The sequence below is a fragment of the Echinops telfairi genome, unplaced genomic scaffold (genome assembly GCF_000313985.2).
Source record: "Echinops telfairi isolate 266 unplaced genomic scaffold, ASM31398v2 ScPeMD7_23;HRSCAF=83, whole genome shotgun sequence".
Taxonomy (NCBI): Eukaryota; Metazoa; Chordata; class Mammalia; order Afrosoricida; family Tenrecidae; genus Echinops; species Echinops telfairi.
The window spans coordinates 62,154,796-62,170,184 of NW_022103920.1; the positions used below are offsets into that span (position 1 = coordinate 62,154,796).

At 42.1% G+C, this 15,389-nt stretch overlaps 1 protein-coding gene across 6 annotated transcripts in view; it reads left to right on the top strand.

The window, feature by feature from the left end:
• The window catches only part of DYNC1I1 (dynein cytoplasmic 1 intermediate chain 1), a 321,188-nt gene that overhangs the window by 296,607 nt on the left and 9,192 nt on the right, over positions 1 to 15,389 (top strand). For all 6 annotated transcript variants that reach the window (XM_004702674.2, XM_004702676.2, XM_004702675.4 and 3 more), the window contains one exon: positions 4,010 to 4,135. In XM_004702674.2, coding sequence (XP_004702731.1) covers positions 4,010 to 4,135 — 126 coding nt within the window. The remainder of the gene's footprint in view (positions 1 to 4,009; positions 4,136 to 15,389) is intronic.

The following is a 15,389-nucleotide window of genomic DNA, read 5'->3' on the forward strand; positions in this document are numbered from 1 at the left end:
CCCACCCCCACGCCCCTCTGCCCAGAGGGGAACCGGCAGATGCCTTTGCCAAAAAGCACTTCTTCAGCTCCATGCCCTCCCTGGCAGATCCTGGACCGTGGATGGCCCTTCTTTGCAAACAGCATGGTGCTGTGTGTCGTGTCTTTCCCCATGGGAAGGGCAAGGACACAGGCGAGGTTTGGGGTGGTTGCTTTTTTGTTGTTTGTTTTTTTTCTTCTTCCCCCAAAGTGTTATTGAAATAACTTTATAGGCAAACACTTGGAAAAGGAAGCTTTTGTAGACTCCGATTTTAGAGCAGGCTCCTTAAAAGGACCAGTTTGCCCATGTTGGCTGTTTGCACGATTTCTATTTTGAATCCATAAAAGATTCTGTTGACTTTATTTTTCAATAATGTTTAGATCTATGATCCATTTGATTTTTTTACAAGGTAAATATTCCTTGTCAGAGGTAGTGAACTCCATGTCAGACTTTTACAACAGTTTCTAACTGTGACCATGCATATCAAACTCGCTATTATATTTATATGTATTATATATATAATGGCATATTCAGAGTCATTCACAAGTAAAAAATACACATTTTTGAAAGCTATAAATAATAGGGAAATTTTTGCTTTACAAGATATGCCATGGATATATTTTTAACATTTATTGTGTGTAATTTTTTAAAAACTTTTTCCCCTTCCCCAAAATTATTGAGGTTCAAATTCTAAGCGACTTGGGGGGAGTCTTTTATTTAATATTAAAAGTCCTTCTGTTTAGTTAAAGAAAAGTGTCTGCATCGTTCCTTGGCTTCGGATCCAGGGACACTCCCATACACACGCATGCACAGGTAGAGGAACTGGTGCTGTGACTGTATGTCAAGTGGAGAACAAGAGCAAGTCTTTTGAAGTGTTTGGAGCAGGAAGCAGCTCAGCCTTTTTAATGAGGAAGCCTTCAGCTGGAGGAGATGAGGAGGCGCAGGCGCCCCAAGTTGTGTGTGTGTGTGTGTGTGTGTAAGAGAGAGAGGAAATATCCTTCAGACACTTTTGCAGAGCTCTTGTGTGCTACAGTGGCACGGACACCTATAATCCCTGCCCAAGAGTTATCTTTGTAAACTCCTTCCACTTTAAGTTCACTTCTCTTTTTATCCCAAGAGCAATGTGCCAGGGGTAAGAATTATGCAGTGAAGCATCTCTGTCGATCCTCATAACAGAGCAAGGATGCAGAATGCCTCTTATGTTTGATGCCACAATATCTATAGCAGTATTCTTCTGCTGTCCTACCTTGCAATGGTTTCCCACAGCCTTTCGTCGCTGTTGATTAAAACTGTGTTACTTCTCTTTGCTTGAATAAAAACAAAAACAAAGCATAACAAAACTCACTACTGAAGGCAACCAGAAGGCAAAACGTTTTTCCAGAGTGACTTCTGAACCCACTACCACTGGCATCATGCTTCCCAAAAGTGATGTTTACACGATACCCGAGCAGCACACACACAGGGGAAGTCAGTGTTGGACAAACTCCTTAAACGTCGCCTAGAGAGCGGCTTCTGTTTTGTTTCTTAGGATCTGTGTTTTAAGGAAAAATGAAATAATGTCTCAACACCGTCAACCTCAGAGTTGCCCTCCTTTCTGTAGGTATCAAGAAACCAGCACACACACGCTTTGCAGCTCCCCGTTCTCCGAAATCATCACTGGGGGCAAGCAAACCGTTCAGCTCTGTAATGAAACACGTAACCTTCTGTCCTCAAGAACAGGACGGAGTCCACTCCAATAATGAACTGGGCATTTTGTTTTTAACCCTCAAATTATGTTTGCCTCTAGCAAGTGGAGCAGCATTTTTCAAATATTTGTCAGATTAGGAATTAGATGTTTTTTGGTTTTTTTAAGAGGTTGAATTCCCAGTGCTTGAGCAGCAGCAGGGTTTTACTGCTGTTCAAGGTGCTGCACGTTCACGGAGCGCTGCCCACGGCTGGGCCTGAGTGACCTGTGTCTGCATTGCTGACTTCAGTGCTTGGCGTGGTCCTCATGCTCTGTGTCCTGCTTCTGCTACTAAAGTGGGGACGGAGGCATAGGGGAGGAACCGTGTGGAAATGCTTGGGAAACAAAATATGAGAGAGAAAGAAAGAGAACATATGGCTTATTTCATTATAGATTTATTAATTTTTGAAAGGTCACGTTAATGTAAATATATTTTGTCATTTCCTTCATGCACAAAATGTGGGTTTTTTTAGCATAGGTTATAAGCAAGGCACTGTGATAGTCAGTCATTTTTGCAGTAACCTTTTTAATGTCGCTAGGAAAAAAATAATTTTTAAAAGATTCAAATATTCTTTCCGTTTTGCTCCATCATATTACTTATATTTGAAATAAAGAAAATGCTAAAAAAAATTACCATGTTATTTTCAATGTGTTAAAATGCATCTCTTTTATGAACTTGATTTTGTGCTATATTAAAGTCACACCTTTCTGTTCAAGTATTGAGGTTATCCATTGGGAGAAAAAAATCGGAGAATGAATACCGTTCATCGGTACAATTGGGTGGCAGCTAGAACGGATCCTGTCTGGCCCATGTAAGTTAGGGAGTTAAAAATTGAATCCAAAAACGCCCTACTTGAATCAAGGATTTGTTTTCTGGGCTGCACACTAACCCGAACGTGTACAGACGCTCCATCTAAATTCACATTGTTTTGACCTTCAAAAGGTTTGGTTAAAAACTCAGGCTTGAGCGCGCACAGCAGGCAACTTTATGGTAGAACGTGTGTATTTATCTTTTTTTAATAAGTGAGCTGGGACCATTAGTTTTACATTTTGGTGCACAAGTGACATTCGGTGATTTAAGCAGGTAAAAGATTTTTTATCGATTTCAAGATTATGTTTAAACATAGATGCTTACTTATGATGGAGTTTTTTATTGCTAGTTTTAAAGGCAGGTATTGGGTCAATAAGCTCATATAAACAGATGGTTTCAATTCCCTGAGTAACAGTATGCCCGGGGTGCTAAGTCACAGTCCATGTCGAGTTTCCACCCGAATCTGAGAGGTTTATTAGACACGGGTCTCAAACAGTGGCATGAGCTGCTTTCGGGTGCCCTCGTCTGACTATTTGTGTCTGTTTGTTTTCCCATTACCTTTTCCCTTTTGACGGGCGGCCTGTTATTTGCTACCCAACATCCTTCGAGAAGGCTGGTTGTAAAGTTACCAAATCCCAACCTCAAAGACAAGCGTTTACACAGCTGTTAATGAAACAGAAACAGCAAAATTCTTTTTCTAAATGCTGAGGTTCGTGGAGTGTTTTCACTTTAATTCTCGTTAATAGGATGCCCCCTGTTTTCAGAGGTATGGCCATTTCCACGAGTAAGAAGCTCCGTTGGCTCAGGGTTCTCGCTGCCCGGCGATGGTGCCAGCGTTTGCGGCCACGCCCTGGCACGACCGGAGGGAGCAAACACAGAGGGAAGGAATAAAAAACAAGCAAACAAACAAAACGAGAGAATTTGAAGCTCGGCAGTTTTTCACCGGCATGCTTTGCTTTCCCTCCGATCATGTCATCCCAGATGAGATGGAGAAAGTTCACGTTTACGGGAGATTTTTCCCCGGAACGTTCATATTAAGACTGCCTTCATCCCTTCTCCACCACCCTTGTCTGCCTCGTAGAGCATCCTTAGTCTTAGCAAACCCGGAAACCTCTCTTTCCGTCGACCCCTCAATCTCGACCTGATCGTAAAGTGTCACATTTCTGTGTGCGGGATCTGTGGTGCAGGCACATGCTCTGTGTAATCCGACGAAACGTGTGCCACGCACTGCCCCTCGGCCGTGGACGGGCTGGACGGCCCCCCGCGCTACCGCTCCGTTCAGTGGAGCACACGACTTGGCAACAAAGAGCCCCGGGTCACCCCTACACGGGGTGTGCATGACCCCACGCACACGGAGGCAGGGGGGCTCCGCCGGGGGAATTGATCCTTGTCCAGTGGGGTCTGAAAGTTCATTTTCAGAGTCCTGTTTTGGTTTTGTGTCCTCTCCCTTTGGGCAGGTTCCAACAGCAAGTGTGGCCATCGAGGGGGCGTCGGCCCTCAACCACGTGCGCTGGGCTCAAGCCGGCAAGGACGTGGCTGTGGGGGACTCAGAAGGCCGGATCTGGATCTACGACGTTGGCGAGGTACGTGGAGATCTTTGTGACTGGGATGTGTGTACCTGCTTCAAAGACTTCGGAAAGTTATTGACCCGACCTTGTGGGCCGGAAGTGCCCTTGAGTGCGTTCGCAAATTTCCATTGACTCAGTGGGAGTTCTGGGAGACTTCCTCAGGGCCTAATTTGGCCCTGTGTCTCCAAGCGCAGGACACTTTAGTTAACGATGCCAGTTCTTTTTAGGGCGCGTGGAGCCCCAGCTATCCGGTGAGAAGCATGACGCTTCCCATCAGTGTGATGAGAACAAAAAGTTTGCTAAATGTATTTTGCTGGCACTCAGTTGGGAAGTGTGTTTGTTCGAATATGAAACAACAAAGTGTTCGTCGGTTTGCCGAATTTAAAAGTATCTGGTTTCCCATTAACTGAAGAGTAGTGGCCAATCAAGAAGGCTGAGATGAGCCAGACTTGTGTACCATTTTCACGGTACCCCAAAATTATCATGTGAGATGGAGACCTATCTGGGATGTCTTGATACGGGATACAGAAAGTGTGCCTGAATATCATGACAAATAGCAAAAGGAAAAAGAAAAAACAAAACAAAAACCCTTCTTTTATGTAGAATAAACATACTTGAATTTTTATACTGGTTTGATTTAATATGAAATTATCCATCAATGACACATAAGCCTGTTTATTTTTACTATATGAAAAAGTGTTGACAAAAGCCTTCCTTTCTGATGAGGTTCAAAATTTTTTTCCTAGAGACAGAGAAAACATTGAACTTGCACACAAACCAAATGAGAGTGTTGTGCAATGCTCGTTTGGCGTAATATGACTCTAACATTTGCATTCCGGGGGGAAAATGCACCACATTTGTATGCATGATGTCCTGGAAGTAGGCAGAGCTCTGTGAGTGCGTGGGTTTTGCTGGTCACACTGAGAGGGTGCTTTATGGCTCCATCACTCAGCACGCTGTGACTTTGGCAGTCCGAGGCGGCTTATTCCACAGTGACACTTTGATGACACATTATGCACTGCTGTGTCGTAAAGCTTCTTTGTTGGCGCAGCTCAGTCTTCTTCTTTAGAAGGCAGTCAGAGACAGGGCTGGCATGCCTGTAGAGATGGAGAGCTTCCTATTCTGGGATGCCCAGCCCCAAGTAGAGCAAGTGGAAGGGTCTCGTGGTTGTATCACACGTTACGTGCTTCGTTAGCTGTCCCTACAACCACAGGTTGAGTCATTCCAACCTAACGACTTAGTGAAGTTATTGACAAGACCTTGTGGGCCAGAAGTGACCAAGACTGTGCTACTATTGATCCCCAGGGGTGAAGATGCAAAGGGCTGGGTGACTATTGACAGAGTTTGGTGTCCTCGGGAAGGAGGAGGCGCCTCAAGTCAAACCATTGTCACCGGTTGTAGGGCAATATTTCCTTCCATGGGTGTTCTTGATATTGAAGGCATGTTTGTCATGCTCTTCGTCAAGATAACGCCGAGCACTAACAACAAAAGCAAACACTCGAGATTGTGTCATTTTCTAAAAAAAGTAAAAAGCGAATGAAGGAGACTATAAAGAGTTCAACAAAACGTGGCCTTTACCCCTTCCCTCCCTCCCTCCCTCCCTGTCGTTCTTTCTTTCCTTTGTTTGTCTTCCTCCTAACAAGTGCAATTACAGGAGAGAAGGAGATGTGGAGACCCATTGAGAAATGAAGCAGTGAAAACATAGGACGTTTTAGATCTCTTTTTCCTACCTCCCTTGCTCCTACAGGCTCTCCCTTAACTCTCATTAAGACTATGTGCACTGTTTGATCCCTCTTGGTTATAGCCCCAAAGTGCAAAATCAAAGAATAGTTTAGCAATCTGGTTTGCTTAAAGAAAGAAAGAAAGGCCTTTTAAAAAGTCTTCATTTAGACCATAAATATCATTATGAAATAATATAAGGTTATATTATGATATATGCGCACACCACACACATACCCGCATACATACCAGCTCTGTGCAATAAGAAACAGCCTAACATATATACAGAATTCTTTCTGCAAGACAGTAATTTTATAACCTATGGACAGAATTGCTGGACTGTGCCTCATATTGGGGGAATATTGATGATTTTTCAGAAATTGCTTTGGCATACATGTGGCTACTCAAACTTCTTTCTGAGTGGCTATCATCATTTCTAAATTGTAAAGTGTTGTTCGACTCAGATTTCCACTGCCGTACTGGCGGGTCAGGCTGGCTTTCAGTTTGGTATTATTGCCCTTGCTCCTCTAAGTGATTACAGACTATAGAAATGTCTGCAACTATAGGCCAGTCTGCCTATTGTCTGGAGTCTAGACAGGCTATAGAAAAATCTCTCTGACATATAATTGGCCAAACAATTTGTAGAGTTGTTTATCCCTAAAAATTCTCCACTGGCGGGCGGAGGACATACTGTTTTATTGAGAGTAGGTAATATTATAATCCCCTAGTCCTTTTCTGAGTGACCACAAATCACGGTAGGCTCATGCACTGCTTGGTCATCTGCAACCCCGTAGGTGACCCAGACAAACTAAGTTAACGAAGTAATGTTTCCTTAATGACTGTTGTTGTTTTTTCTTCCTCAATACTTGTGTTCGGTATCTGACTCATGTCTTGGTTTTACATCTCGGTGGCGGAGAGAGTTCTGGTTTCTGTTTGCTGACCTCTGCGCGCTGCTGGCTCCCTTTGGAGACCAGGGCTTGGGGAGCCGCCATGAGCTCCAGGGAAGGCTGACTTCCCTGCAGCTGAGGCTTAGCGGAAGCCCACTTCTGAGAGCTGGTGGATCACTTCTCCGGCAGATGCTGAGATGATTCTAATTACTATTGTCTCTGCGCCGCCTAGAACTGACAGAGCCTAGCTGGACTTAGAAAAGGAGGGCGGCCCCCGGCAGGAATTCTGTAGCCTTCCAAGTCACCCAAACTGCAGAGAGCAGAGCCAGCCAGATTCGCCTTCACCCAGAGCCGGCCTGTTTAGAATTCAGAGGTCACAGCGAAGGCTGGCGTGTGGCTGGTGAGATGGAGCAAGAAGCAATTTTAAAAGGAGAAAGAAAAAGTGGCATTGAGGGCCAACCCGCCTGTAGCGTCGGCTACCATCATCTATGTTCAAAATCATTCCTCTGGGCCTCCTTAGAACGGTTCCCCTCACCAGGGTCATGCTGGCCTTGCGATGGAAAGCCTTGTTGGTGGAACCTTCTAGGAGAGAAAAACGAAACCCTTTTAGGTGAGCCGTCCGATCCTGCAACGGTCCTTTTTAGACCACCTACACTTTGTTCTTCCATTTTCCGCGGGACTCTGCTACCTTGAACTGGTGCCTTTGGGGAGACATTTCACACGCGTGCTCCCGTGGTGGATTTGACCGAGCCCTCGGCTCTCTTTTGTCCAGGCCCTGCTCCACCAGCACGTGTGGTTTCAGAGGGCTGACTCCCTTCGCTGAGACCCACCTGTGCTTGGTTTAATGCCCTGCTGTCCTCGTCTCGCCATTTCCCCCACCAGGGCCCTGCGTCTCGATTTCCCACCGAAGTCCATACGTTATGTAGCAGACCCTGTCTACAAGGGTGTGGCTCTTCATGCCACTCCCAAGGCTTACCAGCAATGAATACCTTGACCTTGACCTCTCTCATTAAAGCGAAGGGGAAACCTTTAGGAATTTGGTTAAATGGCATGTATGCAATGCGGTCTTCTTATTACCTATTCCTTAAGACTACTTAATATGTAGCGTGAGGGTAGCATTGCTTTGGCCACAATGATGAGCTTCTGAAGCCCATCAAACGGGCTGAAACCATACTGGAAATTCTCACTCTCCTCCCTGCAGCCCTGTTTGGTTCACATTGTCATTTTAACTGAAAGTACAGTATCATTAGATTCCTGGGATGCTGACTCCTCTTGGCAGGAAGTGAGGCAGGCTTTCTCCGTGCGCCCACTGTGCCGCGTTCCCTGATGGCTGCCAGTGACGATGGCCTCACTGAAACCCACATAAATACGCCTTCCTGTGAGACCTGGCACTCAACGGGAAGGGCGCTGGAGAAAGGGAGTCTGGTGTCACCAGTCCCTAACAACCGTCTGCCTCATCTCCTGTCCCAGCTGAGGCAGCAGCTGCTACAGGGAGTCCCAGTACAGTGCCCCCATGATCCTGCCCCCCTCTATTATGTACAATTATCTTCCATGACTTGAAGATGATGGCAGAGGGCAATGGCTTGAATCCAGACTTACTGATGCAATTTATTATGAACTTTGGAAGAAGTAAACAGCGGGCTGGGCATGAGCTCACCGAAATCGCCAGATTGAGTTCTTCCATTGCACACCCACCCACCGCCCATTCCCTTCCCCACATACTGCCCTCCCCATCTTTTGGGGGTTATGTTTAAGGCACAATGGCTTGAGTATTCCCGTATCTTGCGACCTTGACTAAGAAGGTAAAACGTAAATCAGCAGTAATGTTTGCAGGCAGGCCACATGATGCTTTGTTTATATAGCATGCATTTTGGTTGCTTGACTTCAACATTGTACCTGCAAACTATACTGTACACATTGATTTTCACAGAGAGGGGCCTATTTTCTTTGCTGAGCAGGTGCTTAACTCCCATTAGCATAAATGGAAGTTATGTGAATCCAACAAGAGACAGGGAAGACCCATATTTTATTATTTAGCCAGCAATTTCATTGTACGGGTACATCTGAAAAGTTACTTCAGGAGGAAGTGATTGCAAGAGCCCTTTACATGTGCTGAGACTAGGATTGGTTTTTAAGTAAAATGTAAGTGAACCTAGCTCGCTTCAGCCAGTCCGGAGGATTTTTCCTCCCCACACTATGGGACACAAGTGGCTTTTGGGCCCTAGATGTTCCCTTCCTGAATGCAGGCACAGGAAGATAACAAAGCACGAAGTCACTACACATATAACCTGGAAATACTGAGTGTACTTGGCTTCAGCTGGCTCTTAGAGAGCTGTTAATCGTGCTTGGAGTATTTTTTTTTTTAATGATGTGCGAACACACATATTTGAAAGAATTAAAAATAAGGATTCCTCACTGCCATGGCTCCCCACCAAATAGCAAGCTTTTTCTGTCCAGCGCAGATGTGCACAGCGTATGGGCCAGTGGTGTAGAATTATTCGTGTGTTTGGATGATTGATAGCCAGGCCTAGCTACCTGTCTTTCTTGCAGATGTGTTTTGTAGAAAGCCCACTGCCATTGTTCATGCTCCGGGCTGTCACACAGATTCGGCTGTCATAAATATCCCCTAACAACTATGTTGGCTGCTTATCTGAATTAGTTAGAATGCTGTTTGCAGCCCCAGTTTTGAAAGAAGCAGTTTGTCTTCAACCTCCTATTATTTCTTTTTCCATTAACCTCTTCCAGGGAAGATTTTGTTTTCAGTTGGGATAAAGACACCTGCGTTTCAAATCCCTGATTATATTTTTATAGCCATTAAATGATAAAATTCCAAAAATGGTTTTCGGCTTAAACTAGAATTTGCAAAATAAAAATGGCAATTTAAAAACTGTAATTTGGAAGTGAATCAATCTGTTCATGCACGCGTGATTTGTTTGGCATCCTGCTCACTAACTACCTAAGAAAATGTGCTAGAGCTTTACATGTTAAGCCTGAATTTTGGTAGCATTTCAAATCGTTTGTTTGATCTGACTATTTTAAGGGCCCAAAGAAAGCATTGCATTACAGAATTGGATAACTTTAATCAATTTGGCATTCATTAACATGTTTAAAGGGCTTTGGGAAAAAAATTAGGATAGGATATAACGCAGATGAATATGAGAGATCAAGGAAGTAGAATGTGATTTTTTAAAGTCCATTTGAACATATTTTAAAGCTGAGCTGAAAAGTTTATTTGAAATTCCAACAAGAAAACTGGTTTCTAAATGATGGTCAAGATGGAATCTATACGAACTAGTAAGGAGTGTCTCAAACGTTTGTTTTGTTTTGTTTTTATACCAGCCAGCAAGAATAAGAATAAAAGAGGAGCAGTTCAAAGTGCAATTTTGTTGAACTTAAAAGAGCATTTTCATGTAATAGCATCGGATAAGCTGGAAATGCAGGGAGTTGAACAGGGTCCAGGCGGTACAATAAATTCAGCACATTCCTGGTTGTGAAATGGATCACACTTAGGTCGTCCGCCCTCATTTGCTTCGGGGACTCCCTGGCATGTCTCAGGATGACTCGGCCTCCATTGATTCTGCAGAAGGAATCTCGTGCCTTGAATAGGCACAGTCCCTCTTCTTGGGAAGGGAGCAGAGAAGAACAGCAGATATGAAGTCACCTGTTTGCTCTGATTTTATTTTAGGTGAATTCAAAGAAAGAATGTCTTGATGACAAAAAATAAATTTGGGATCCTTTGATTAAATTGTGCTTTCAGATGTCATCACCCGATGCTGATGAGCAAACTTTGTCAGCCTTCATAGGAGGCTCCCAGAGATGGTGTCAGCTCAGCAAAGTCGTTACTGTCACCCCCAAACTCTGGAGTTTCTCCTTCAATGAGTGCCCCAGTTACTTGCTCACTTCTTGAAAGTCTTTGCAAGCAGTAGCTTCCCCTCCAGTGACTGAACAATATGGTTTTCTTAAGCTGTTGCTCAGTGCTTCCTGAGATGTTCGCCATAGGAGAGACTTGGGCATGACTCTTTTCATGAGGCTAAACATTGAGATAACAACCAGAAATTCACATGCCCCGTTCTGTTGATGGCGCCTGGATAGAAGCAAAACCTCCCTGAAGTGTTGTTTTTATGGTCTTACCTGAGTGCTTACCGTGCAGCCAAATCAAGGGCACAAAGGCATGTTTGCTCAGGCAGCTTTGGGGTTCTAATAAATATAATTATAAAAATAAACCACTTTGAAATAGTGTATATTAATCCACTTTTTGTCATGATAAATTATATGTATTTGAAATAAAATCATTTGGGGAAAATGCATGATTGTAATTTTAGTATTAGTTAGATTTCTTCTAGGAAGAGTACTGAATTTTAGAAAGAAAAGAAAAAGCACTTTTGATTCCATTAAATTATTGTTGTAATTATTCATCTTATAGTAAGTATAGTAGCAATGGCTTTCATTTTGATAATTACATATGTAAAAGACCATGATTAGACTAATTGCTATATAGTGTACTCATTCAGATAGCATTAGTTTATGAAAATGGACTTAGTAGGATTAATATCTTTTCAAGCGACTTTCCCCCTCCCCCTGAATTGAGGAGAAACTACTGAGGACTTTTATGTACTGTGGAGTAGCTGATTAAATGAAAGGAAACTCCTAATATCTAATTTTATGAAAATCAAATTAATGTGTTATAATAATTTGCAATAGTCAATGAAATTAATATGGTCTCATTTTGGTGATAAATGGTCTATGAATATAAACCTTCCAAAACAAGAACCAGTTTATATAATTAATCATCTCTGATTCTTCTGTGGTTTCAAAGTGTCATCTTCGATCGCAGTTTGGATTCTGAAGCAGTCATTAATTATAGTGTTATTTTTTTATGGCTGACAAAATCGTGTTTAGTTTCAGAATTTCCAAACTGCTAAATTTTGTCTTGAAAAACTGCTGCTTAAAGCAGTCGCCTCCAATCACAGTTTCGAGCAGCCGAGAGTGAAGCTGCTGCGTGGGGTGTGAGTTGAGATTAGTGCTTGTCTGTAGAAATGGGAAGTGATTTGTCTGCAGCGTGTGTGTGCTTCCATTGATATCTCTAAAATATAACGTGAAATCAAGTAGCTGCATATTTCTGTAAATATTTATATACCATGGAGGATGGGCTGGCAAAATGAGGAAGTGAATAAATTATTATACCCCGATTTCAAGGACTGTTTGCATGAAGTTTTGAGAATGTCAGCTATCGGAAGCTCTTTAAATTTTAAATCATGAATTACTTATCATTTGGTGAATATCAACACTTAAGAAGAAATGCGGCACTCTTACAGTTTAGATTGGTATAGAAAACTGATGTGTGGGCAACTTTTAAATTCTCTTAACAACCAGCAAGGGTTTTCTCAACATTTCGATGTATAGTTTTATTTTTATTCTTTTCCACATGAAGGACCTCTTGATGAAAAGTGTATACCACCTATTATTATAAAGAATAGACATCCTCTTGATGTAGGGAGGGGAAAATTCAGATTGGAGACTCCCCTTTAGTTAACCCCATCCCTCACTAAGGCTTTTCTCATATTTGGAAAGATGCATCAATGAACACTTGACAATTATCTCTTTCCACAGAATCACCCTGTCTAGCACAGCGCCTGGTACCTACTCGGCCCTCGTTGCATTTCTGATGGGTGACTGAATGACTCGTGTGAAAGGTGGGGAGTTAGGTGAGAGCTTAATTGCACAGCATTCTGAATGCAGCCTCTGAGTTGACTAGAGTTTGATAGAGGGGGGTAATTCATTTTAATATAGTTGCACGAAAAAGAATATTTAGAAATATATTTAGAAAAGTATGCCAATCTTTGCTCTACAGTCTCTCTGCGAGCAACCCCCCACCCCACCTTTACTTTTAAAACTGAGCCCTTGACCACTCGTGCAATGAAAGCATGGCTGTTGACTCAAATAGTTGTCAAACCACTGGAAAAAATGCTTCCTTTTCATTTTGCTGTTTTTGGACACTATAGATATGGTAAATCATGAACTGCACTATAAAAATACCTCTTTTGTGCCCAAACATTCAGTAGGAGGGAATGACATTGCTTTTATTACCGTGGTAAATGTTTTTAAGGTGTTTAGCACTATGCTTTCCTTTCTCTTCTTTTTCTTTTTTTGATCGAAAGTGCTTGGGTGCAGTGCTTGCTAAGAACTTCCTAGAACACCTATAGTTAATAGTGTGTGTGTGTGGGGGGGGGGGGGTTTGTCCAGTCAGCTAGTAGGACAGGTCACCCTGGGTAGTTCATGATTTTCCTTTTTCCTATCCTTTTCTGGAGCTTTTGTGTTATGGAAAAAGAGTGGTAATTGAGGTTGAACAAGTTTATTTTCCACTGTTGCCCATCAGCCAATGTTTTTTAGCATTCTCTCCATCTTCTAGACAGAAAAATTGATTGTTCCAATATTAGAAAAGTAATGCTGAAAAGATTTCTGAAGAAAAGAGATTGATAAGATTTTAATGCATCTGGGAACAAAGCCTCAGAGATTTAACTCTTTCTTCTCCATTTATTTGATTCCCTATACTTCACAGCCCCACACTCCCGATCACCCGCACACACATAAATACATGTAAAAACTTCATTATTTTGTCTGTTCCCTATAACGATGGTAGGATTTAACATGAAACATGTTTCTCATTCAAAATGTTAATTTCTTAAGAATGGAGTTTACACTAAATTATTCCTTTCCTACAATATTTGCTGACCATGTTAAAATTGATCTCGACCCATAATTGTTCCCATTTACTTTAGACTTTTATGCCTTATATTTATTTTACTTTGTTTTCTAATTAGGTGGCAATGGGTTCGTAAATAGCGTTCCTCTAAGACACATGTTGAAGTCACCCTTCATTTCATGATCGAGAAAAGAGACTTTTGGCAGAAGGAGCTCACGCTGGTGGGAGAATGAGGCCTCCTTTGGGTGGGATTTTCAGATGAAAAGATACCACCAGACACCCTAGGTTAGAATGCTGCCGAATCTCACAGAAATGTTAACTGCTTGGTAATAGCAGACTCTAGAGAATGGAGACTTATACTTTTGCCTTCTCTGAAACAGCTCTAACTCCTAAGCTAGCACGCAGTATATCTTTTTGTGGTAGAACACTGTGGTGTAGTTACCCCTGTGTACTTCACTCTGGCTTGGAATGTTGGCCAGAGGTTTCATCCATTGTTAGCAGTGATGCTAGACTCTCCGGAGAGTTAAGTGCAGTGGAGCTGTATTTATTTGAAGCGGGTATGCTTGGTCGTTCCCGGGGCAGTTTCATTGCTTATTACCTCCCACTTTGCTTCCCATCTGTGTGTGTGGCAAAGGGAATTGTCCTAAAAATATATATAGGCTTCCACTGATCATAGACGTGTGTTTGTGTACCAGTCCACAACCTTCATGAATATGGGTACCATTAATAATTGGAGTTTTTACAATGCTTTTAGAGCCTAGAGGGGTTGGCCAGCCCTTCTTTAGAAATCAGCATCCATTTCTACTGTTTTCTGTAAATACCTTTGAACAATTGACACCTCTTATAGTGAAAACTTGGGAGACACACTTTTAATAGAAAACTTTAATTTTACGCTTAATACAGGAGATGTACGTTGTGTATCTGTTTGTGGGGTCAATGGTTACCATACTAATCCCACAAACTCTTTTTTTAGTGACCCCATTTAATTGAAAGATTACAAAGATGCTGATGAGCCACACACTCATGGAATATTTATCCTGAAACCTTGAGTGCTACTCATTTTAATTCATTTGCCATGCTTAATGTATCTGAGAAACCAAGCTGAAATTACAGAGTGCTTTCCTGATGTCTTATTAAACCAAGCTTTAAAAATTAACCTGTTTTTACATTAAGTTGCAGTAACTCCTACAAGTCGAATGCCATATGCATATTTGTCAAATGTATATATTATTACAAAAATATCTGTCTGGGGCATTGCTGAAATTAGAACTCAAAATCAAACTCATTGACTCAATGACCAGAAGCTCAGTTTTTGAATTGTGTATTACATAACCCCCAAGACAGGTACTTTTGCCATAAAAAATAAAGCGTGTTGAACTAGGGGGAGTTAACGCAGACAATGTTGCTATTTAAAATCAGCTGCTAGAGACTATAAACCATTTGAAATTACTAACAAAGAAGGGGCACTTGGCAGGACTGGTTACCCATGCACTTATAAAACGGTACATGTGAATGATCTTTGTATGTTTAACCTTGGTTATAAAAAGCCATTTGATTTTTTATGACAGTATGTTCAGTGGTTACAAAGTCTTACAACTTGAGGTAAAAATACAAAACCCCGTTATGGAAAATGCCATCACAAGGAAACAGCTAGGTAAAGTAGTACTGGTCATACAAGTATGTGAAAAAGGAAAGCAACGTGTGTATGTGTGTGTGTGCGCACATAATTCAAAGGAATAATTAGGTTTTAAATTTAATTTCTTTAAGGAACAATACAAGCAGTGTGAGGATTTTTATTGTGATCTGAATGGACTCGCCCTCTCCTCCACCCCTCAACCCCTGAGAATTAGCTACTGTTGAAACTGAGTTAAACAATTTGTGTGAACTTTTTTTTTTTTAACATTTTATTAGGGGCTCATACAACTGTTATCCCAATCCATACACACATCAATTGTGTAAA